At 46.3% G+C, this 26,596-nt stretch overlaps 1 protein-coding gene across 2 annotated transcripts; it reads left to right on the top strand.

Annotated features, from left to right (window-relative positions):
* Positions 1-6,934: 6,934 nt before the first annotated feature.
* LOC141264807 (uncharacterized) lies at positions 6,935-25,580 on the top strand. Of its 2 annotated transcripts, none has more exons than XM_073677139.1 (2): positions 6,935-7,084; positions 18,462-25,580. In XM_073677139.1, the coding sequence occupies exon 2, from the start codon at positions 18,480-18,482 to the stop codon at positions 25,512-25,514; it is 7,035 nt and encodes a 2,344-aa protein (XP_073533240.1). In that variant the 5' UTR covers positions 6,935-7,084; positions 18,462-18,479; the 3' UTR covers positions 25,515-25,580. The 2 variants fall into 2 exon arrangements, with proteins under 2 accessions (XP_073533240.1, XP_073533241.1); XM_073677140.1 differs by having other exon boundaries at positions 7,044-7,172.
* Positions 25,581-26,596: the final 1,016 nt, after the last annotated feature.

Below are 26,596 nucleotides of genomic sequence, written 5' to 3'. Positions count from 1 at the left end.
CCCAGAATCTTAATATTATCAGCATCAACTGTTCAGATCTTACTCAGGAGGCGGATGTGCAGTACCAAGCCCCGGCCACTACAACTGGACGGCCAAGCTCCACAAGTAAGCACCGCCGCCGGCACCAATAGCAGCTGATCGGCGGGGGTGCCGGGTGCGGGACCACGGCCGATCAGACATTGATGCGCTATCCTACGGATGGGGTATCAATGTAAAAGTAGTGAACAACTTCTTTAAATACTGAGGGACCTTTCAGTGCGGCCCCAAGAAATTTTGTCTGCAGTCATTACAGATAGTGTCACGATGGTGTTGGGACTTTGGGCGCTAACCTAGTCCCTAGAGCTAGGGGTGCCCTAGTCTATCCCTGTCCCCCAGATTTCTCTTGAAGGTGGAGACGCCGGGTTCTCATGCCTTGCTATGCTCCTATATCAACCCAGCCAGGGTAGTGGCAAGCTGAAGTGTATAGGAATACACTAACCAGACAAACAAGGGAAGACAGACAGGGATAAATGAAAATACCAAGCATACAAAATAGACACACCAAACAACAGAGTGCATCACAGGGGAGTTAAAGGAAGGCGAAACCAAATAGGAGAGGATGAGTATGTGAACACCCAAAACACCAAGCAACAGTCTCCTGAACAGATCTCCAAAACACCAATTCTAAGAGCCTATGGGCGTAGTGTACAAAACCCAGGGGCCCGGCCGGAGGCCTTCACTGATACTCGTAGTGCCCTTAAAAGATGATGACGTGTAGTCTCCCCAGAGATCGAGTTTAGCATGATCCGGTAAAAGAGCTCAGACATGAGGGGCAGAGGATAGCGGCCCCATACTGATGCTCCTCAGGTCGTGGAGACCACCTGGAGGTTGCCAGAACTCGGCTGCAGCCGGTGGTGGAGATTTCCAGATGAAGCCCTTCGCCATGTTTTCCTTTACATTAGCTGACATGGTCTCTTTTTCTGGAAGAGACAATGGATACACTGTTCCTTGAGGAGGTTCTGACCCAGTAAGACCCGGACCTGTGTAGTCATGTGGGCGATGTGGGGCAGTCTCTGCTTCTTGTTTTGAAACCACATCTGCAAAGTGCCATATGGGGCTGGAACATTGAACACGAAGGAAAGAGAACCGAGAGGCAGCAGGAGGTTGAGGGAAGGTCTTGATGCTTTTCAGGGACCAGGAGGAACCCCACCGGGGAATGACTAGTAGACTCCAAATTACTGGGCCATCCATGAGGGTAGAAGCCAAGTAAGAGATGTTCTGACAATCAAGAAGCCCCACGTGAAATGACACCTTCTTGGTGTGAACATGTACGAGGCTCTGTGTGATACCGGAAGCAAAATGTACGAGGCTATGTGTGATACCGGAAGCAAAATGTACGAGGCTCTGTGTGATACCGGAAGCGAAATGTACGAGGCTATGTGTGATACCGGAAGCGAAATGTACGAGGCTATGTGTGATACCGGAAGCGAAATGTACGAGGCTATGTGTAATACCGGAAGCGAAATGTACGAGGCTATGTGTGATACCGGAAGCAAAATGTACGAGGCTATGTGTGATACCGGAAGCAAAATGTACGAGGCTATGTGTGATACCAGAAGCAAAATGTACGAGGCTCTGTGTGATACCGGAAGCAAAATGTACGAGGCTCTGTGTGATACCGGAAGCGAAATGTACGAGGCTCTGTGTGATACCGGAAGCGAAATGTACGAGGCTATGTGTGATACCGGAAGCGAAATGTACGAGGCTATGTGTGATACCGGAAGCGAAATGTACGAGGCTATGTGTGATACCGGAAGCGAAATGTACGAGGCTATGTGTGATACCGGAAGCGAAATGTACGAGGCTATGTGTGATACCGGAAGCGAAATGTACGAGGCTATGTGTGATACCGGAAGCGAAATGTACGAGGCTATGTGTGATACCGGAAGCAAAATGTACGAGGCTATGTGTGATACCGGAAGCAAAATGTACGAGGCTATGTGTGATACCGGAAGCAAAATGTACGAGGCTATGTGTGATACCGGAAGCAAAATGTACGAGGCTATGTGTGATACCGGAAGCAATCGCTCTTCTACACTGGTCTACATGTGACAAAAACATTCTGCTGACCGGAGAATTTCTGCTGATTTTACCCACATGAAAGGTTCTGATTGCAGATTTGAAGTCAATGAATGTGCAATAGATAAGTATGAGAATGTGGTGTAGATAAGAACAGGAACCTCGTCACAGCGAGCCACCGGCCATAGAGCTGGGGGAGATTTGGGCTCTGGATGGAAGATTGTGTCTTTGTGTTCATGTAGAAGTAGCGTCATGGACATGGTCCTGAGGCCGCACCATGGAGCTCCAAGGCTGAGACTTTGTCTCTGACCCTTAGTCCACGGTCTCCACTCTCCTGCACACTTCATGTGGGGCCCAAGGTCGTTCCTGGTCACCCACATTAACCCTGTAGTATATGATGTGTCCATGCACGATGAGCTTTACGTCACATGTATCCATCAGGATGATCCCTGCTGCCTCCTCCTCCAGTGCCGGATGGAAGGACTGGAGGCGGCCGCTCACGCTCCGCAGGGTACGGCGGCTTCTCCAGTGTCTCGCTATTCCTTGTATCCAGCATGTAATAATATAATGATAGACCGTTACGTTACGTCATTCGTGACACTTCTGAGTAAATTATATAAATACTATATAATACTGAAACTATATAAAATAACTATAAGAACTTTATCAAAACTATATAAATAAATAATAATAAACTCCAGACGACTGCAGGAAACAATGGTGAATCTTGGATTCAGAGCAACAAAGTTCATAAAGATCCCGTCATCTTGTAGTCATCAAACCTGCGGTAGATCAGCGCGGGAACGTGCAGGAGCCTGCGGCCAAACCGTCACGACTGCCGGGAGACAGGATGCCGGGACGCCCAGGGGTGGCCGCCAGACCACCGCAGCTGCCAGATGGCGAGTCTGGAGAAGACTATTACATCTGACCGATCACCTGCACTGACACTGGCAATCAGATTATTGTCCAGAAGACGCCGGCGCACCCCGTCTGACCGCTGCCATCCATCCCCACAGTCCTGGGTCCTGATGAGCAGATGCAGCGAGGAGGAACAGAGCTGAAGATGCGGGAAGGAGTCTCATGGATGCAGCAGAGATGGGAGTGCAAGGAGACGGCGCCACAGCAGAGCCGGACAGGTCAGAGGACTAACACAACCGTGCTATATACAGGAGGGGGAGGGGCCAGATATATACCGGAGGGGGAGGGGCCAGATATATACCGGAGGGGGAGGGGCCAGATATATACAGGAGGGGGAGGGGCCAGATATATACCGGAGGGGGAGGGGCCAGATATATACAGGAGGGGGAGGGGCCAGATATATACAGGAGGGGGAGGGGCCAGATATATACCGGAGGGGGAGGGGCCAGATATATACCGGAGGGGGAGGGGCCAGATATATACACAGGAGGGGGAGGGTCAGATATATACACAGGAGGGGGAGGGTCAGATATATACACAGGAGGGGGAGGGGTCAGATATATCTACAGGAGGGGGAGGGGCCAGATATATACCAGAGGGGGAGGGGCCAGATATATACACAGGAGGGGGAGGGGCCAGATATATACACAGGAGGGGCCAGATATATACAGGAGGGGGAGGGGCCAGATATATACAAGAGGGGGAGGGGTCAGATATATACACTGGAGGGGGAGGGGCCAGATATATACCGGAGGGGCCAGATATATACAAGAGGGGAAGGGGTCAGATATATACCGGAGGGGCCAGATATATACAAGAGGGGGAGGGGTCATATATATACAGGGGGGGAGGGGGCAGATATATACCGGAGGGGCCAGATATATACACAGGAGGGGGAGGGTCACATATATACACAGGAGGGGGAGGGGTCAGATATATACCGGAGGGGCCAGATATATACAAGAGGGGGAGGGGTCATATATATACAGGGGGGGAGGGGGCAGATATATACACAGGAGGGGGAGGGTCAGATATATACACAGGAGGGGGAGGGGTCAGATATATATACAGGAGGGGGAGGGGTCAGATATATATACAGGAGGGGCCAGATATATACTGGAGGGGCCAGATATATACACAGGAGGGGGAGGGTCAGATATATACACAGGAGGGGGAGGGTCAGATATATACACAGGAGGGAGAGGGTCAGATATATATACAGGAGGGGGAGGGTCAGATATATACACAGGAGGGGGAGGGTCAGATATATACACAGGAGGGGGAGGGTCAGATATATACACAGGAGGGAGAGGGGTCAGATATATATACAGGAGGGGGAGGGGTCAGATATATACACAGGAGGGGGAGGGTCAGATATATACACAGGAGGGGGAGGGGTCAGATATATACACAGGAGGGGGAGGGGTCAGATATATACACAGGAGGGGGAGGGGTCAGATATATACACAGGAGGGGTCAGATATATATACAGGAGGGGGAGGGTCAGATATATATACAGGAGGGGGAGGGTCAGATATATATACAGGAGGGGGAGGGGTCAGATATATATACAGGAGGGGGAGGGGTCAGATATATATACAGGAGGGGGAGGGGCCAGATATATATACACAGGAGGGGGAGGGTCAGATATATACACAGGAGGGGGAGGGTCAGATATATACACAGGAGGGGGAGGGTCAGATATATATACAGGAGGGGGAGGGGTCAGATATATATACAGGAGGGGCCAGATATATACCGGAGGGGGAGGGTCAGATATATATACAGGAGGGGGAGGGTCAGATATATATACAGGAGGGGGAGGGTCAGATATATATACAGGAGGGGGAGGGTCAGATATATACAGGAGGGGGAGGGGCCAGATATATACCGGAGGGGGAGGGTCAGATATATACACAGGAGGGGGAGGGTCAGATATATATACAGGAGGGGGAGGGTCAGATATATATACAGGAGGGGGAGGGTCAGATATATACAGGAGGGGGAGGGTCAGATATATATACAGGAGGGGGAGGGTCAGATATATATACAGGAGGGGGAGGGTCAGATATATACAGGAGGGGGAGGGTCAGATATATATACAGGAGGGGGAGGGTCAGATATATATACAGGAGGGGGAGGGTCAGATATATATACAGGAGGGGGAGGGTCAGATATATATACAGGAGGGGGAGGGGCCAGATATACACAGGAGGGGGAGGGTCAGATATATATACAGGAGGAGGAGGGTCAGATATATATACAGGAGGGGGAGGGGTCAGATATATATACAGGAGGGGGAGGGGTCAGATATATATACAGGAGGGGGAGGGGCCAGATATATACACAGGAGGGGGAGGGTCAGATATATACACAGGAGGGGGAGGGTCAGATATATACACAGGAGGGGGAGGGTCAGATATATATACAGGAGGGGGAGGGGTCAGATATATATACAGGAGGGGCCAGATATATACACAGGAGGGGGAGGGTCAGATATATATACAGGAGGGGGAGGGTCAGATATATATACAGGAGGGGGAGGGTCAGATATATATACAGGAGGGGGAGGGTCAGATATATATACAGGAGGGGGAGGGTCAGATATATACAGGAGGGGGAGGGGCCAGATATATACCGGAGGGGGAGGGTCAGATATATACACAGGAGGGGGAGGGTCAGATATATATACAGGAGGGGGAGGGTCAGATATATATACAGGAGGGGGAGGGTCAGATATATACAGGAGGGGGAGGGTCAGATATATACACAGGAGGGGGAGGGTCAGATATATATACAGGAGGGGGAGGGTCAGATATATATACAGGAGGGGGAGGGTCAGATATATACAGGAGGGGGAGGGTCAGATATATATACAGGAGGGGGAGGGGTCAGATATATATACAGGAGGGGGAGGGTCAGATATATACAGGAGGGGGAGGGTCAGATATATACAGGAGGGGGAGGGTCAGATATATATACAGGAGGGGGAGGGTCAGATATATATACAGGAGGGGGAGGGTCAGATATATACAGGAGGGGGAGGGTCAGATATATACACAGGAGGGGGAGGGGTCAGATATATACAGGAGGGGGAGGGTCAGATATATACAGGAGGGGGAGGGTCAGATATATACAGGAGGGGGAGGGTCAGATATATATACAGGAGGGGGAGGGTCAGATATATATACAGGAGGGGGAGGGTCAGATATATACAGGAGGGGGAGGGTCAGATATATACACAGGAGGGGGAGGGTCAGATATATACACAGGAGGGGGAGGGGTCAGATATATACAGGAGGGGGAGGGTCAGATATATACAGGAGGGGGAGGGTCAGATATATATACAGGAGGGGGAGGGTCAGATATATATACAGGAGGGGGAGGGTCAGATATATATACAGGAGGGGGAGGGGCCAGATATATATACAGGAGGGGGAGGGTCAGATATATACAGGAGGGGGAGGGTCAGATATATACAGGAGGGGGAGGGTCAGATATATATACAGGAGGGGGAGGGTCAGATATATATACAGGAGGGGGAGGGTCAGATATATACAGGAGGGGGAGGGGTCAGATATATACAGGAGGGGGAGGGGTCATATATATACAGGAGGGGGAGGGGCCAGATATATACCGGAGGGGCCAGATATATACAGGAGGGGGAGGGGTCATATATATACAGGGGGGGGGCAGATATATACCGGAGGGGCCAGATATATACACAGGAGGGGGAGGGTCAGATATATACACAGGAGGGGGAGGGGTCAGATATATATACAGGAGGGGGAGGGGTCAGATATATATATACAGGAGGGGGAGGGGTCAGATATATATACAGGAGGGGGCGGGACAGTGTGACCAGAGGGGGACGCGCTCCTCCCGGCGGTCACAAATAGAGGGCGCTGTGCGGTTGCTGAGCCCCGGGCGGCGCTGTCTCATTGTTCCGGACGGCGGTTCTATTTCCTGTGCGTCCGGATAAACTCCGCCCCCTGACGTCACCGCTCCAGGGACCTGCTGTGAGGAGGTGGTGTGACGTTATCACTACATCCGGGTCAAAGGAACACGGAGAACACGGAGAGCACTGAGCGCATCCCGGCGGCCTCAGGTGAGAGATTCCCGGGAGTGAGCTGCGCCGGCGACCTGATAGTGAGAACCGCAGCCGCCTCTGTGTGTACAGAGCGCAACCCCGGGAGGTGGGGCTATATATATATAATATACACGTCCTGTGTGATCGGGGGGGATATATATATAATATACATGTCCTGTGTGATCGTGGGGGATATATATAATATACACGTCCTGTGTGATCGGGGGGGGGATATATATATAATATACACGTCCTGTGTGATCGGGGGGGGGGATATATATATAATATACACGTCCTGTGTGATCGGGGGGGGGGATATATATATATATAATATACACGTCCTGTGTGTTCGGGGGGGGATATATATAATATACACGTCCTGTGTGTTCGGGGGGGGATATATATAATATACACGTCCTGTGTGATCGGGGGGGGATATATATATAATATACACGTCCTGTGTAATCTGGGGGGATATATATATATAATATACACGTCCTGTGTGATCGGGGGGGATATATATATAATATACACGTCCTGTGTGATCGGGGGGGGATATATAATATACACGTCCTGTGTGATCTGGGGGGATATATATAATATACACGTCCTGTGTGATCTGGGGGGATATATATAATATACACGTCCTGTGTGATCGGGGGGGATATATATATAATATACACGTCCTGTGTGATCGGGAGGATATATATATAATATACACGTCCTGTGTGATCGGGAGGATATATATATAATATACACGTCCTGTGTGATCTGGGGGGATATATATATATAATATACACGTCCTGTGTGATCGGGGGGGATATATATATATATATATAATATACACGTCCTGTGTGATCGGGGGGGATATATATATATATATAATATACACGTCCTGTGTGATCGGGGGGGATATATATATAATATACACGTCCTGTGTGATCGGGGGGGATATATATATAATATACACGTCCTGTGTGATCGGGGGGGGGGATATATATATATACATACACATACACGTCCTGTGTGATCGGGGGGGGGTATATATATATATAATATACACGTCCTGTGTGATCGGGGGGGATATATATATAATATACACGTCCTGTGTGATCGGGGGGGATATATATATAATATACACGTCCTGTGTGATCGGGGGGGTTATATATATAATATACACGTCCTGTGTGATCGGGGGGGATATATATATAATATACACGTCCTGTGTGATCGGGGGGGGATATATATATAATATACACGTCCTGTGTGATCGGGGGGGGATATATATATAATATACACGTCCTGTGTGATCGGGGGGGGATATATATATAATATACACGTCCTGTGTGATCGGGGGGGGATATATATATAATATACACGTCCTGTGTGATCGGGGGGGGATATATATATAATATACACGTCCTGTGTGATCGGGGGGGGATATATATATAATATACACGTCCTGTGTGATCGGAGGGGATATATATATAATATACACGTCCTGTGTGATCGGAGGGGATATATATATATATAATATACACGTCCTGTGTGATCGGGGGGGGGATATATATATATATAATATACACGTCCTGTGTGATCGGGGGGGGGATATATATATATATAATATACACGTCCTGTGTGATCGGGGGGGGGATATATATATATAATATACACGTCCTGTGTGATCGGGGGGGGGATATATATATATAATATACACGTCCTGTGTGATCGGGGGGGGGATATATATATATAATATACACGTCCTGTGTGATCGGGGGAAGATATATATATTATACACGTCCTGTGTGATCGGGGGGGGGATATATATATATATAATATACACGTCCTGTGTGATCGGGGGGGGGGATATATAATATACACGTCCTGTGTGATCGGGGGGGGGGATATATAATATACACGTCCTGTGTGATCGGGGGGGGGGATATATATATATATAATATACACGTCCTGTGTGATCGGGGGGGGGGATATATATATATATAATATACACGTCCTGTGTGATCGGGGGGGGATATATATAATATACACGTCCTGTGTGATCGGGGGGGGATATATATAATATACACGTCCTGTGTGATCGGGGGGGGGGATATATATAATATACACGTCCTGTGTGATCGGGGGGGGGGATATATATATATAATATACACGTCCTGTGTGATCGGGGGGGGGGATATATATATATAATATACACGTCCTGTGTGATCGGGGGGGGGGATATATATATAATATACACGTCCTGTGTGATCGGGGGGGGGGATATATATATAATATACACGTCCTGTGTGATCGGGGGGGGGGTATATATATAATATACACGTCCTGTGTGATCGGGGGGGGGGATATATATATAATATACACGTCCTGTGTGATCGGGGGGGGGGATATATATATAATATACACGTCCTGTGTGATCGGGGGGGGGGGATATATATATAATATACACGTCCTGTGTGATCAGGGGGATATATATATATAATATACACGTCCTGTGTGATCGGGGGGATATATATATATATAATATACACGTCCTGTGTGTTCGGGGGGGGATATATATAATATACACGTCCTGTGTGATCGGGGGGGGATATATATATAATATACACGTCCTGTGTAATCTGGGGGGATATATATATATAATATACACGTCCTGTGTGATCGGGGGGGATATATATATAATATACACGTCCTGTGTGATCGGGGGGGGATATATAATATACACGTCCTGTGTGATCTGGGGGGATATATATAATATACACGTCCTGTGTGATCTGGGGGGATATATATAATATACACGTCCTGTGTGATCGGGGGGGATATATATATAATATACACGTCCTGTGTGATCGGGAGGATATATATATAATATACACGTCCTGTGTGATCGGGAGGATATATATATAATATACACGTCCTGTGTGATCTGGGGGGATATATATATATAATATACACGTCCTGTGTGATCGGGGGGGATATATATATATATATAATATACACGTCCTGTGTGATCGGGGGGGATATATATATATATATAATATACACGTCCTGTGTGATCGGGGGGGATATATATATAATATACACGTCCTGTGTGATCGGGGGGGATATATATATAATATACACGTCCTGTGTGATCGGGGGGGGGGATATATATATATACATACACATACACGTCCTGTGTGATCGGGGGGGGGTATATATATATATAATATACACGTCCTGTGTGATCGGGGGGGATATATATATAATATACACGTCCTGTGTGATCGGGGGGGATATATATATAATATACACGTCCTGTGTGATCGGGGGGGTTATATATATAATATACACGTCCTGTGTGATCGGGGGGGATATATATATAATATACACGTCCTGTGTGATCGGGGGGGGATATATATATAATATACACGTCCTGTGTGATCGGGGGGGGATATATATATAATATACACGTCCTGTGTGATCGGGGGGGGATATATATATAATATACACGTCCTGTGTGATCGGGGGGGGATATATATATAATATACACGTCCTGTGTGATCGGGGGGGGATATATATATAATATACACGTCCTGTGTGATCGGGGGGGGATATATATATAATATACACGTCCTGTGTGATCGGAGGGGATATATATATAATATACACGTCCTGTGTGATCGGAGGGGATATATATATATATAATATACACGTCCTGTGTGATCGGGGGGGGGATATATATATATATAATATACACGTCCTGTGTGATCGGGGGGGGGATATATATATATATAATATACACGTCCTGTGTGATCGGGGGGGGGATATATATATATATAATATACACGTCCTGTGTGATCGGGGGGGGGATATATATATATAATATACACGTCCTGTGTGATCGGGGGGGGGATATATATATATAATATACACGTCCTGTGTGATCGGGGGAAGATATATATATTATACACGTCCTGTGTGATCGGGGGGGGGATATATATATATATAATATACACGTCCTGTGTGATCGGGGGGGGGGATATATAATATACACGTCCTGTGTGATCGGGGGGGGGGGATATATATATATATATAATATACACGTCCTGTGTGATCGGGGGGGGGGATATATATATATATAATATACACGTCCTGTGTGATCGGGGGGGGATATATATAATATACACGTCCTGTGTGATCGGGGGGGGATATATATAATATACACGTCCTGTGTGATCGGGGGGGGGGATATATATAATATACACGTCCTGTGTGATCGGGGGGGGGGATATATATATATAATATACACGTCCTGTGTGATCGGGGGGGGGGATATATATATATAATATACACGTCCTGTGTGATCGGGGGGGGGGATATATATATAATATACACGTCCTGTGTGATCGGGGGGGGGGATATATATATAATATACACGTCCTGTGTGATCGGGGGGGGGGGTATATATATAATATACACGTCCTGTGTGATCGGGGGGGGGGGGATATATATATAATATACACGTCCTGTGTGATCGGGGGGGGGGATATATATATAATATACACGTCCTGTGTGATCGGGGGGGGGGGATATATATATAATATACACGTCCTGTGTGATCAGGGGGATATATATATATAATATACACGTCCTGTGTGATCGGGGGGATATATATATATATAATATACACGTCCTGTGTGATCGGAGGGGATATATATATAATATACACGTCCTGTGTGATCGGAGGGGATATATATATAATATACACGTCCTGTGTGATCGGGGGGGATATATATATAATATACACGTCCTGTGTGATCTGGGGGGATATATATAATATACACGTCCTGTGTGATCGGGGGGGATATATATATATATATATATATATATATATAATATACACGTCCTGTGTGATCGGGGGGATATATATATATAATATACACGTCCTGTGTGATCGGGGGGATATATATATATATATATATATATATATATATATATATATATATATATATATATATATATATATATATATATATATATATATATACATGTCCTGTGTGATCGGGGGGATATATATATATAATATACACGTCCTGTGTGATCGGGGGGGATATACAGTGCCCACAAGTAGTATTCAACCCCCTGCAGATTTAGCTGGTTGACACATGCGGAATTAACTTGGCATTGTGACATTTGTACTGTAGATCAGCCTGGAAGTGGGAAATGCACTGCAGCAAATTTTTTATTTTTTATTTTTTTAAAGCGTTAAAAGTTAATTCAGAGTGTCATTTATTATTCAACCCCTCAAACCACAAGAATTCTGTTTGGTCCCCCAAAAGTATTAAGAAGTAGTTCAGGCACCAAGAATAATGAGCTTCACATGTGTGGATTAAAGATCTCTTTTGCCAGCCTTTTCTGACTATTTAAGACCCTCCCCAAACTTGTGAACAGCACTCAGACATGGTCAACATGGGAAAGACAAAGGAGCATTCCAAGGCCATCAGAGACAAGATCGTGGAGGGTCACAAGGCTGGCAAGGGGTACAAAACCCTTTCCAAGGAGTTGGGCCTACCTGTCTCCACTGTTGGGAGCATCATCCGTAAGTGGAAGGCTTATGGAACTACTGTTAGCCTTCCACGGCCTGGACAGCCTTTGAAAGTGTCCTCCCGTGCCGAGGCCAGGCTTGTCCGAAGAGTCAAGGCTAACCCAAGGACAACAAGGAAGGAGCTCCGGGAAGATGTCATGGCAGTGGGGACATTGGTTTCAGTCAATACCATAAGTAACGTACTCCACCGCAATGGTCTCCGTTCCAGACGAGCCTGTATGGTACCTTTACTTTCAAAGCGTCATGTCAAGGCTCGTCTACAGTTTGCTCATGATCACTTGGAGGACTCTGAGACAGACTGGTTCAAGGTTCTATGGTCTGATGAGACCAAGATCGAGATCCTTGGTGCCAACCACACACGTGACGTTTGGAGACTGGATAGCACTGCATACGACCCCAAGAATACCATCCCTACAGTCAAGCATGGTGGTGGCAGCATCATGCTGTGGGGCTGTTTCTCAGCCAAGGGGCCTGGCCATCTGGTCCGCATCCATGGGAAGATGGATAGCACGGCCTACCTGGAGATTTTGGCCAAGAACCTCCGCTCCTCCATCAAGGATCTTAAGATGGGTCGTAATTTCATCTTCCAACAAGACAACGACCCAAAGCACACAGCCAAGAAAACCAAGGCCTGGTTCAATAGGGAAAAAGTCAAGGTGTTGGAGTGGCCTAGTCAGTCTCCTGACCTTAACCCAATTGAAAACTTGTGGAAGGAGCTCAAGAATAAAGTCCACATGAGACACCCAAAGAACCTAGATAACTTGGAGAAGATCTGCATGGAGGAGTGGGCCAAGATAACTCCACAGACCTGTGCCGGCCTGATCAGGTCTTATAAAAGACGATTATTAGCTGTAATTGCAAACAAGGGTTATTCCACAAAATATTAAACATAGGGGTTGAATAATAATTGACCCACACTTTTATGTTTAAAATTTAATAAAATTCAACTGAGCAACATAACTTTTTGGTTTGTAAGATTTATGCTTCTGTTCATAAAACCTACTCTCGTTTGCAGTTTGAAGGCTCTAACTTATTTGCATCTTATCAAACCAGCTAAATCTGCAGGGGGTTGAATACTACTTGTAGGCACTGTATATATTAAATATACACGTCCTGTGTGATCGGGGGGGATATATATATATAATATACACGTCCTGTGTAATCGGGGGGGATATATATATATAATATACACGTCCTGTGTGATCGGGGGGGATATATATATATAATATACACGTCCTGTGTGATCGGAGGGGATATATATATAATATACACGTCCTGTGTGATCGGGGGGATATATATATAATATACACGTCCTGTGTGATCGGGGGGGATATATATATAATATACACGTCCTGTGTGATCGGGGGGGATATATATATATAATATACACGTCCTGTGTGATCGGGGGGGGGATATATATATAATATACACGTCCTGTGTGATCGGGGGGGGGATATATATATAATATACACGTCCTGTGTGATCGGGGGGGATATATATATATATATAATATACACGTCCTGTGTGATCGGGGGGAGATATATATATATATAATATACACGTCCTGTGTGATCGGGGGGAGATATATATATATATATAATATACACGTCCTGTGTGATCGGGGGGGAGATATATATATAATATACACGTCCTGTGTGATCGGGGGGAGATATATATATAATATACACGTCCTGTGTGATCGGGGGGAGATATATATATAATATACACGTCCTGTGTGATCGGGGGGAGATATATATATAATATACACGTCCTGTGTGATCGGGGGGAGATATATATATATATATATATATATATATTATACACGTCCTGTGTGATCGGGGGGAGATATATATATATATATATAATATACACGTCCTGTGTGATCGGGGGGAGATATATATATATATATATAATATACACGTCCTGTGTGATCGGGGGGAGATACAGTACAGACCAAAAGTTTGGACACACCTTCTCATTTAAAGATTTTTCTGTCTTTTCATGACTATGAAAATTGTACATTCACGCTGAAGGCATCAAAACTATGAATTACCACATGTGGAATTATATACTTATCAAAAGAGTGTGAAACAACTGAAAATATGTCTTATATTCTAGGGTCTTCACAGTAGCCACCTTTTGCTTTGATGACTGCTTTGCACGCTCTTGGCATTCTCTTGATGAGCTTCAAGAGGTAGTCACCGGAAATGGTCTTCCAACAATCTTGAAGGAGTTCCCAGAGATGCTTAGCACTTGTTGGCCCTTTTGCCTTCACTCTACGGTCCAGCTCACCCCAAACCATCTCGATTGGGTTCAGGTCTGGTGACTGTGGAGGCCAGGTCATCTGGCGTAGCCCCCCATCACTCTCCTTCTTGGTCAAATAGCCCTTACACAGCCTGGAGGTGTTTGGGGTCATTTTCCTGTTGAAAAATAAATGATGGTCTAACTAAACGAAACCAGATGGAATAGCATGCCGCTGCAAGATGCTGTGGTAGCCATGCTGGTTCAAAATGCCATCAATTTTTAATAAATCCCCAACAGTTTGACCAGCAAAGCCCCCCACACCATCACACCTCCTCCTCCATGCTTCACGGTGGGAACCAGGCATGGAGAGTCCATCCGTTCACCTTTTCTGCGTTGCACAAAGACACCGTAGTTGGAACCAAAGATCTCAAATTTGGACTCATCAGACCAAAGCACAGATTTCCACTGGTCTAATGTCCATTCCTTGTGTTCTTTAGCCCAAACAACTCTCTTCTGCTTGTTGCCTGTCCTTAGCAGTGGTTTCCTAGCAGCTATTTTACCATGAAGGCCTGCTGCACAAAGTCTCCTCTTAACAGTTGTTGTAGAGATATGTCTGCTGCTAGAACTCTGTGTGGCATTGACCTGGTCTCTAATCTGAGCTGCTGTTAACCTGCGATTTCTGAGGCTGGTGACTCGGATAAACTTATCCTCAGAAGCAGAGGTGACTCTTGGTCTTCCTTTCCTGGGGCGCTCCTCATGTGAGCCAGTTTCTTTGTAGCGCTTGATGGTTTTTGCAACTGCACTTGGGGACACTTTCAAAGTTTTCCCAATTTTTCGGACTGACAGACCTTCATTTCTTAAAGCAATGATGGCCACTCGTTTTTCTTTACTTACCTGCTTTTTTCTTGCCATAATACAAATTCTAACAGTCTATTCAGTAGGACTATCAGCTGTGTATCCACCAGACCTCTGCAAAACACAACTGATGGTCCCAACCCCATTTATAAGGCAAGAAATCCCACTTATTAAACCTGTCAGGGCACACCTGTGAAGTGAAGACCATTTCCGGTGACTACCTCTTGAAGCTCATCAAGAGAATGCCAAGAGTGTGCAAAGCCGTCATCAAAGCAAAAGGTGGCTACTGTGAAGACCCTAGAATATAAGACATATTTTCAGTGGTTTCACACTTTTTTGTTAAGTACATAATTCCACATGTGGTAATTCATAGTTTTGATGCCTTCAGTGTGAATGTACAATTTTCAAAGTCATGAAAATACAGAAAAATCTTTAAATAAAAGGTGTGTCCAAACTTTTGGTCTGTACTGTATATAATATACACGTCCTGTGTGATCGGGGGGGGTATATATATAATATACACGTCCTGTGTGATCGGGGGGATATATATAATATACACGTCCTGTGTGATCGGGGGGAGATATATATATATAATATACACGTCCTGTGTGATCGGGGGGGGTATATATACAGTGTCTACAAGTAGTATTCAACCTCCTGCAGATTTAGCTGGTTTGATAAGATGCAAATAAGTTAGAGCCTTCAAACAGCAAACGAGAGTAGGTTTTATGAACAGAAGCATAAATCTTACAAACCAAAAAGTTATGTTGCTCAGTTGACTCTTATTAAATTTTAAACATAAAAGTGTGGGTCAATTATTATACAACCCCTATGTTTAATATTTTGTGGAATAACCCTTGTTTGCAATTACAGCTAATAATCGTCTTTTATAAGACCTGATCAGGCCGGCACAGGTCTGTGGAGTTATCTTGGCCCACTCCTCCATGCAGATCTTCTCCAAGTTATCTAGGTTCTTTGGGTGTCTCATGTGGACTTTATTCTTGAGCTCCTTCCACAAGTTTTCAATTGGGTTAAGGTCAGGAGACTGACTAGGCCACTCCAACACCTTGACTTTTTCCCTATTGAACCAGGCCTTGGTTTTCTTGGCTGTGTGCTTTGGGTCGTTGTCTTGTTGGAAGATGAAATTACGACCCATCTTAAGATCCTTGATGGAGGAGCGTAGGTTCTTGGCCAAAATCTCCAGGTAGGCCGTGCTATCCATCTTCCCATGGATGCGGACCAGATGGCCAGGCCCCTTGGCAGAGAAACAGCCCCACAGCATGATGCTGCCACCACCATGCTTGACTGTAGGGATGGTATTCTTGGGGTCATATGCAGTGCCATCCAGTCTCCAAACGTCACGTGTGTGGTTGGCACCAAAGATCTCGATCTTGGTCTCATCAGACCATAGAACCTTGAACCAGTCTGTCTCAGAGTCCTCCAAGTGATCATGAGCAAACTGTAGACGAGCCTTGACATGACGCTTTGAAAGTAAAGGTACCTTACGGGCTCGTCTGGAACGGAGACCATTGCGGTGGAGTACGTTACTTATGGCATTGACTGAAACCAATGTCCCCACTGCCATGAGATCTTCCCGGAGCTCCTTCCTTGTTGTCCTTGGGTTAGCCTTGACTCTTCGGACAAGCCTGGCCTCGGCACGGGAGGACACTTTCAAAGGCTGTCCTGGCCGTGGAAGGCTAACAGTAGTTCCATAAGCCTTCCATTTACTGATGATGCTCCCAACAGTGGAGACAGGTAGGCCCAACTCCTTGGAAAGTGTTTTGTACCCCTTGCCAGCCTTGTGACCCTCCACGATCTTGTCTCTGATGGCCTTGGAATGCTCCTTTGTCTTTCCCATGTTGACCATGTCTGAGTGCTGTTCACAAGTTTGGGGAGGGTCTTAAATAGTCAGAAAAGGCTGGCAAAAGAGATCTTTAATCCACACATGTGAAGCTCATTATTCTTGGTGCCTGAACTACTTCTTAATACTTTAGGGGGACCAAACAGAATTCTTGTGGTTTGAGGGGTTGAATAATAAATGACACTCTGAATTAACTTTTAACGTTTTAAAAAAAAAAAAAAAAAATTTGCTGCAGAGCATTTCCCACTTCCAGGCTGATCTACAGTACAAATGTCACAATGCCAAGTTAATTCTGCATGTGTCAACCAGCTAAATCTGCAGGGGGTTGAATACTACTTGTAGGCACTGTGTATAATATACACGTCCTGTGTGATCGGGGGGGATATATATAATATACACGTCCTGTGTGATCGGGGGAGATATATATATAATATACATGTCCTGTGTGATCGGGGTGGATATATATATAATATACACTTCCTGTGTGATATACGGTCACATTTCCCGGTGACATGTGCGATCCTTTCCGCCCGGTGTCTTCCGCCCGGTGTCTTCCGCCTGGTGTCTTCCCATCTTATTGTCTCCTTAGATAGGAATCATCTGCTGTGCGGCGTATAAGCTGCTGGTCTCCGCCTGCTGTCCAGCTGCATTCCCTCTGCCCCTAGTCTTTTGTTTCTGATGACTGGGTATGGGTTGGGACCCCCTATAACTGGAGTTACATGCAGGATACAGTCGGACGGTTTATTATTCCCGTATAGGTCAGTGAATCCCCTCACCCCCTGTGTGCATCTGTCACATTTTGATTCTAACATCTTCTCTTCTCCTTCCAGGGTCCTGTGACCAGCAGGATGCAGACTACTGAACGCAGCACCCGCTCTTCCAAGAGATTTGTGCCCGAGCCAGCACCCAAGATCCAGAGTTCCCCTACGGACACCGGGCAGTACATGTGCATTGAGTGCAGCGAAACCTTCAACACCAAGCTGGAGCTGAACTCTCATCGTCAAAGTCATGTGACCAAGAAGCAGTTCACCTGTTCCCATTGCGGGAGAGGATTCCACCATCAAGTCTTCTTACAAATGCACGAGAGAAGCCATGAAGACGGCATCTCCCGCACATCGATAACGAAGATTCCTGCAGGTCGTGTTATATCCACTCGAAGCAGTAAGTCCTCAATGGAAGCCGATATTATCCACGTGGCACCCATCCCCATCAAGCCTTCCTATCGGCTTAACTCCAAAGTTCAATTCAAAAGGGGAGAAAAAGTCAACCAGGACATTGCCCCACGAGAATGTGTGACAAGACACACCAGAGGAGCTTCTCCACCTGCCCTGCATAGAAGAGACAGCTCCGACAAGAAGACCTTTGAGCTGAGAGTATCCAAGTTGTCTGACAGCACAATTCAGCTCATTGATCCTTATGGAAACACCCTTGAGATCCTTGCCGAGGTCTTCAACACTTACACAATCGGGGAGTCCGAGGAGGATGAGGGTGTGAGCCCCACTGGAGATTCGGAGATCTCTGTTCCACCTTCCACCAGTCCTGTCCTTCCTGACACAGCAGAAGAGGTCACACAAGATCTGGTGCTTCCAGTAGAAGTGTCAGAACCCTCTGAACCTGTAGATGGTGCCGAGCCTGTAGCTGATGCCGAGCCTGTAGCTGATGCCGAGACGGTGGAAGATCTGCCTTTGTGTGGTGTAGAGTCTGTCTCCAGTGCCAGCATCTCTCCAAATACTGCTCCTGATTTCATTGATGATGCTGAAGATGTCCTCTCCACACACAGCCCTCATGTATCCGACACAAAGGACAGAACAGACAGTGAACATTTAGTAAATCAGCCAGGCTCTGAAATACTTCAGAACTCTTTGGAAGAGGAGATCTTTCCAAGCTGTGCCCAGGACTCCTTGATAGGGAATGATGATCAGCGTGAAGGTCCTGTCGAGGAGGATGTGAGCGTGTGTAATAATGAACTCTTGGCAGTCACTGCTGACACTCCATCTCTAAAGACTGTCTCTCTAGATGAGCCAAGCTCTGCACCCTTGGAGTATTCTGAGATGCTACATGTTGCTGGTCTTCACACTGAGGACAGTCCCAGTTTAATTAAATCTGTCTCTCCCGAACATCTCCAGCAAGTAGACAGCCGAGCTCCTTGCCACACGCCGGTCACAGAAACTGAGAGGGATTCAACGCTGAAATCAACTTCATTGATAAGTGACATGGACGTGAATGAGGATTCTGGTCAATTAGATGCCTCGTGTGTAAGGGACAGCATCGATATAGAGAGTGACAGCGTCATGAGTTTGTCAGGCAGTGTTGATGAAAACCATATAATGACTCAAAATAATGGTTTGGAGAGTACCAACTTTGGTGAAGGTGACCAGTTAACTAAAGAAGGGATGGTTGGCTGTCCAGATAAAAGGCATGATGAAACGGTGGTAGAAGATGACCGGACAAATGCCCTACAAACATCTCTAACCCTAAAAGAACATGTGTCTGAATCCAATGAGTGTCATAAGAGTGTCAGTAGAGATATCAGAAGTCTAGAACATGACGCTGCACTTCAGACTGACCAGTCACCTGCCAACGTAGTCTCTACCGCTCCTGTTGATAATTCAGAAGAGAAAACCAGTGAAAATGAAATTTTATCCATAAATGAACTGGCGCCTTGCATCCATACCAACCATGAGACTGAATGCAATCCATGTCCTGCAGATGTCTGCTCCTCAGAACCAAACTCCCAAATAACAGATGTGGTTCTGTCTCTGGACCTTCCTGACCAGAGAAGTGTTGACTCATTAAATCAGGAGGGAGATTCTGATTCTACAACTGGAAACGTTGGTGAGAAGGTCCATATTTTATTAGAAAAAGAAGCCAGCGAGGCCATCCTCAAACCTGACAAATTATCAGAGATTGCCACTAGTACTGTACCAATCCTCCCAGAAGCACAATGTCTACCAGAACAGACTCAAGAATTGCACATGGGAGGTGATCAGACTGTCTATGATGAGACTGATCTGCTCACCATTGGAACATCTCAAAAGAATCTTGACATCTCTGAGACCAATCCTGATAATGACCCAAGTACGAGCCCGAGATCACCTCTTCATGATGTCCAACCTCAGAGAAGCAGTCATGTAGACCCAGATATGAACTTAACAGACACCACAGAGATGGAAGCCAATGTCTCCTCCGCTAACGTGATGCATATTGTCACTGAGAATGAAGAAAACCAACTAGGTCAGACTGAAGAAGTAGCCCCTGGGCCTTCTCTAGAGGACTTGCCCCTTAATATAGAAAATACAACTTTTGATCCCTCTGAAGAGCACATCCCAAAAAGTAATGATCTAGAGAGGACCCCAGCAGTGGAGTCAGGTGAAGATAACCTTCTCAGTCTCTTTGAGTCTGCGGTGGAGAGTGCTGGAGATGTCTCCATTCCACCTTGCGATGAGGTTTTGAGAAGTCCAGATGTTTCCTTCAATGTTCAGAGTCTGGTAAACATCACGTCCGCTTGTTTAAAGGCACAAGAACATTTCTTAACACAAGGAATTAAACCTGTAGAACAAGATGCTGCCACAAGTTTGAAGATTAATGAGACCCTCATAAGCACCACATCTATAGAAGATGCCATGCTGCTAGACAAGCTGGAAGCTGAAGATTCTGTGACGACCTTGTGTCTTCTTGAACCGACTCTAGGTCTGTCTCCTGACCTTGAGGATCTATCTGAGAAATGTTTACTGAGCAGTGATGTGAAAGAGCTGGCAGACCATGACCTTGATAAGAACCTTTCTCAGGAGGTCCCACACAAACAGTACATTCAGATGTCTAATGCCAACCTGACCGAAAATGACCTGGCTGAAGATTTCGTAGACTCTGGTTCCATTTTACTTGATGCTACAAATCTGAATGATACCCCTAAAGAAGATGACCTTTCTGCAGTGTCTGTAGATCAGAGTCCTGTACGTGAGCTATCTGACATGCTGTCACCTGAGATCCAAGAGAGTGAATGTACTGAAGACCCAGATGACAAACATGTGGGTATCGGGAGCCAGTGCGTGAAATGTGGGCGAAAGGTGAGACGAGCTAGAAGGGAGATGATTTGGCTTCCCACGTGCTACAAGTGTCGGATCAAGTCAAAGCGCGAGGAGCGTCATTCCGGAGAAGGGGCTTGTTACAGTCCAGACTTTGTGTTGGAAAAAGGCTTTGACAGAAAAAAGGAGGTATGTTCAGATCTCTCAAGCTTCCATATCAAAGAGGAGGCAGACCCTGCACATGATGATGACCCCTTCTATCAGTCTGCCAAATCTGTGCACAGTATGCAATCGATGAAACAAAAGTCTCCTGCCCCACAGAGAAAGTATAAATGTCCGAAGTGTGAGAAGGCCTTCCGAATTCCCGCACTACTCACCAATCACATGAAATGTCATTTATTACCGCAATGTGTAACCTGTGGATGCCCAATAATGCAGAAGCCTAAAGCCAAACGCATCCCAAAAAGGTGCCACAAATGTTTCCACAAGATGAAGCAACAGAAGAAGAAGAAACAGAAGGCTCTCGCTGGTGGAGATGACGAGGAGGACAGCCTGGATTCTGATAGCGGTTTCCCGTTTGTGGACAAAGTAGATTTACAAGACTTAACAGAAAATGAATCTAAGCCAAGAAGTGTTAACCGAGATACTCAGGCACTACACTCTATAATGATGAGGAAGCGCAAGAAAACACATCCTGCCATACAAGCCCTGTACTGTACCTGTGACGTAGTACTGAAGAGTGGGACAAGGCGACCCAAGATATGTAAAAACTGCCAAAAACCTATCCGAAATCGGCTGGCCCAGCCACCGGGCATATCTGGCAAGTCTCTACCTCTAAAGACCACCAAGAAGCCACTGTCATCTGAGCGTGGTAAACTGGATTTGCCGCTAGGAGACTTGCGTTTGAGCCAGGAGGAACAACTCAGTTCCCATGAGGAGGATGATGAATTCTGTAAAGAGGAGACTGAGTCCTTAACAGATTTAGATATAAGTGACCAGATGGTCCTTCAAGATGGTGAGAAGCCACGTTTATGCCCACAGTGCGGTAAAATATTCAAGTGCAATAGGTCTATGAATCTTCACCTATTGAGTCATACGGCGACACAGTGCGAATCTTGTGGTTGTCGTCTGCAGAAAAAGAAGCGAGCAGGTCGCTGGTCGAAAAGGTGCCGCGTTTGTAGACTTCTCACAAAGGATAAAGGCCTACCCGACAGCGCCATAGAGGAAGACCTCCAATGCGAAAAGATCCTCAAGGAGAAAAATATCACTTCCCACCGACTAAAAATTAAGCAGTCAAAAATTGTGAAAAGTAGAAAAATCCAGTCTATCGCCAAACGCAAAAAAGACCTTAAATGGATGAACATGATTTTGGCAGTAAAAGGCCTGACCCGAAAACCCAGAAAAAAGAAAGATCAGTCTATGAAGAGTCCTACCAAAGAGAAGACTGGCTACAGCTCAGTACCTGCAGACACCAACGTCAATTTAGTGGGTGAGGACAAAAATCCAGGGATTTCAGGGTTGTACATCTCCAAGAAAAAAGTATTGGGTGGCATGCAGAAAATGAACAGAAAGTGCATGTACAGAGAGAAGAACATTATTAAAGTGGAGGAGCATCAGCTGCCCCTGTATAGTGATGATCTATCCAGTGCTCCAGTATCTATTAAAGAGGAGGAAGAAAACCATTGTGTGGAGTGTAATGAAATCTTCTCCAGCTTGGACCTTCTGCTCAGTCACCAGCAAGGCCATGTACAAGATCACCCCTTCATGTGTCCTCAGTGCCCCCAGAGGTTCTCTACAGATCAGTATTTAACTATTCATAGTAGCACACACGCTGAAGGGCCTCCTTTCCGCTGCCTAGAGTGCAATAAAACCTTTACTAGAAGGAACCACCTGGGTGTACACAGACGTGTGCACACTGGCTCAAGACCCTACGCTTGCCCCGAATGTCCTTGCAGATTTCGACAGAAGGGTAGCCTGATCATTCATCGGTACACACATAGGAACCTTCAGTTCATGATGCTAAAACCCTATCAGTGTTCAGTATGTGATAAAAGCTTTAAGCAGAAGGAAAGGCTAGTCATTCACGAACGCCTCCACACCGGAGAATGCCCATTCTCTTGTAAGGACTGTGACAAAGTGTTTCCTAGTAAGTCAAGACTGTATGTTCATCGGAAGATGCACAGAGTCGGCGATGCTTCATCTAGTGTAGAGCAAAAAGTACTCTGTAAAGAAGAGGCGGGCGGGCATCCTTACCAGTGCAAGGATTGTGCCAAGATCTGTTCCACTAAGGCTAGCTTGGTTCTTCATTCCAGAGTTCATAAGTCTTCAGCCATCATTCACCCAACTGGTGGCCACAAGGAAAACCCAGAAGAAGCCACAAAAGAGACCTCAATGGCCTCTAAGCAGGAGATCAACATCAAAAGTGAAGCAGAAGCGCATCCTTTTACTTGCAAGGACTGTAACAAGGTTTGCTCCACAAAGGCCAGCTTGGTACTCCACCGTAAAGTGCACGGTCTGAGATTGAGTACCGGTGGTCCAGCATTCGTTTGTAAAGAGTGTAATAAAATTTTCACCACTAAGGGCAGTCTTGTTCTACATCGTAAAATGCACAAGTCTCCGTTGATGTATGATCTCAAAGCGACTGTCGGAGACCCCCCTTACATTTGCCCGGATTGTAAGAAAATCTGTTCTACCAAGGCCAGTTTTGTACTCCACTGTAGGGTTCACAGGGTATCCGCTAGCAGCCAGCGTATGCTCAAAACTAGCATGGAGCAAAAAACCTTTGTTTGCAAGGACTGTGGCTTTATCTGCTCAACCAAAGGCAGCTTTGTCCTACATAGAAAAGTGCACAGAGCCTCGCATAGCTTTAATCTTAAAGACGGAGCAGGGGACCATCCTTTCACATGTAAAGATTGCAATAAAGTCTGCTCCACCAAGGCTAGCCTTGTTCTTCATCGGAAAGTGCACAAAGCAGTGGCCGAGGGTGATCAGAGCTTGATACCCCAGGCACAAGTTGAAGAGAAGCCTTATCACTGTAAAGACTGCGGCAAAATATATGCTACTAAAGGCCGGCTCCTGTCCCACATTAAATTACACGCCAGTCAGGATGGTTCTGCAGATGGAGGCCAGCAACTTAATTTCGACACTGAAGAAAAGCCGTTTCCATGTCCTCTGTGTAACATGAGGTTCACGCGGTTGAAGATTCTTGTCCGTCACAAGCTCCTCCACGGGGAAGATGTCTTCAGATGTGTACATTGCGAAAAGAGATTCTTGTTTCAGAAATCCCTCTTGAACCACTTGCCGGTTTGTCTAAAAAGGATCAAGAGCAAAAGCATTGGGAAAGACAAGATTGTGAAAAAGAGGAAAAATAAGGATGAAAGCAACACTGAAGAAAGTGTCCCCAAGAAGAGAAAATACACCAAAAGAGCCATGACTGCCACACAGAAGCTGAAGAATAAAAAGCTAATCAAGGCCAAAAAGCTGGCAATAAAGAAGGAAAAGGGTAAAACCAGGAAGCCGAAAAAAGCAAAGGGCGAAGCCGAGCAGAAGCCGGAGGCCGAAGAAAAGGAGCAGAGTGATGAGAAACTCCTGGAGACCACCACCAAGGAGAAGGACATCGCGAAAGACAAGAAACCGAAAGATGTGGGCAAAGTAAAGAAGGTAATGAAGAAGGTGCCCCAAAAGCAGAAATGTCAGAATGTTGGGAGTGAAAGCCTGAAGAAGTGGAGGATCATTGCCGCAGCCACTGTCAAGAAGCGGAAACTACAGGCTGTAATGAGTGGAGGAAAGAAGAAAGTCACTGCGAAGAAAAAAGGGCCAAGTAAAGCCAAGACTGGGGGGAAGAGCAGCAAGGAGTAAGCAGGTCCTGCCCACCTTCTACAATACGTAAAGCGTAGAATGGGGGGGGGGGGGCAGCAAGGAGTAAGCAGGTCCTGCCCACCTTCTTCAATACGTAAAGCCTAGAATGGGGGGGGGGGGGGAGAGCAGCAATGAGTAAGCAGGTCCTGCCCACCTTCTACAATACGTAAAGCGTAGAATGGGGGGGGGGGGGCAGCAAGGAGTAAGCAGGTCCTGCCCACCTTCTATAATACGTAAAGCCTAGAATGGGGGGGGGGGAGAGAGCAGCAATGAGTAAGCAGGTCCTGCCCACCTTCTACAATACGTAAAGCCTAGAATGGGGGGGGGGAGAGCAGCAAGGAGTAAGGAGGTCCTGCCCACCTTCTACAATACGTAAAGCCTAGAATGGGGGGGGGGGAGCAGCAAGGAGGTAGGAGGTCCTGCCCACCTTCTACAATACGTAAAGCCTAGAATAGGAGGACGAGGAGTAAGGACCTGCCCATCCCCCATACTATAAATAACAGTGTTCTTATATTAGTCCTGATGATTATGCCGTTAAATCCATGCTGTGTTGTCTTTTAATAAAAATCACTTCTCGTTAAGATCCTTTGGTGCATCCTCCTTTCGGTCCTGGCATGAGCGTTTGTCTCTTGGCTGTAGAGGCGAATCTTACACACGGTAGGCCTCGGAGAGTCTGTCGGCAGAGAATGACTGTTCAAACCAAGCACAGGTGCCGTGCATCATGGAGCAGACAAATCTTTAATCCCACCTTCCCATCTACTTGTTTTCCCCCCAATCCCAATGTCCTTTTCTTTGACAGCTCTGGCTTCATAGAACCAGAGAAGGTTGGAGATGGAGAGGAAACAAGCAGGTGTAATTAACTGTTTGGCTGCCGCGATGCACCGAGCACTTGACCCCGCAGGGTCCATAGCTTTACTGCACAGGCAGTGGAGGATGGGAGAATATGAGTTCAGAGCTGGGGGAGCGCGTGTGTAAAAAGCTTCCAATTCCATGTCCTCAGTGTGGAAGCTCTGGGCCACAATGAAATGGCCCCTGCACACACCTACAGCTGAGAATGGAGCCGCCGGCACAGGCGTGCCCAG

Source organism: Phyllobates terribilis, unplaced genomic scaffold (assembly GCF_046119375.1).
Source record: "Phyllobates terribilis strain yellow unplaced genomic scaffold, ASM4611937v1 Scaffold_4__5_contigs__length_816908805, whole genome shotgun sequence".
In the NCBI taxonomy this organism is placed as follows: domain Eukaryota; kingdom Metazoa; phylum Chordata; class Amphibia; order Anura; family Dendrobatidae; genus Phyllobates; species Phyllobates terribilis.
The sequence above is the reverse complement of the archived record's forward strand: the minus strand, read 5'-3'. Positions and strand labels throughout refer to the sequence as shown.

Bases quoted from the DNA above. Each gene is read 5' to 3' on its own strand.
- LOC141264807 (XM_073677139.1), top strand. From the start codon at position 18,480: ATGCAGACTACTGAACGCAGCACCCGCTCTTCCAAGAGATTTGTGCCC.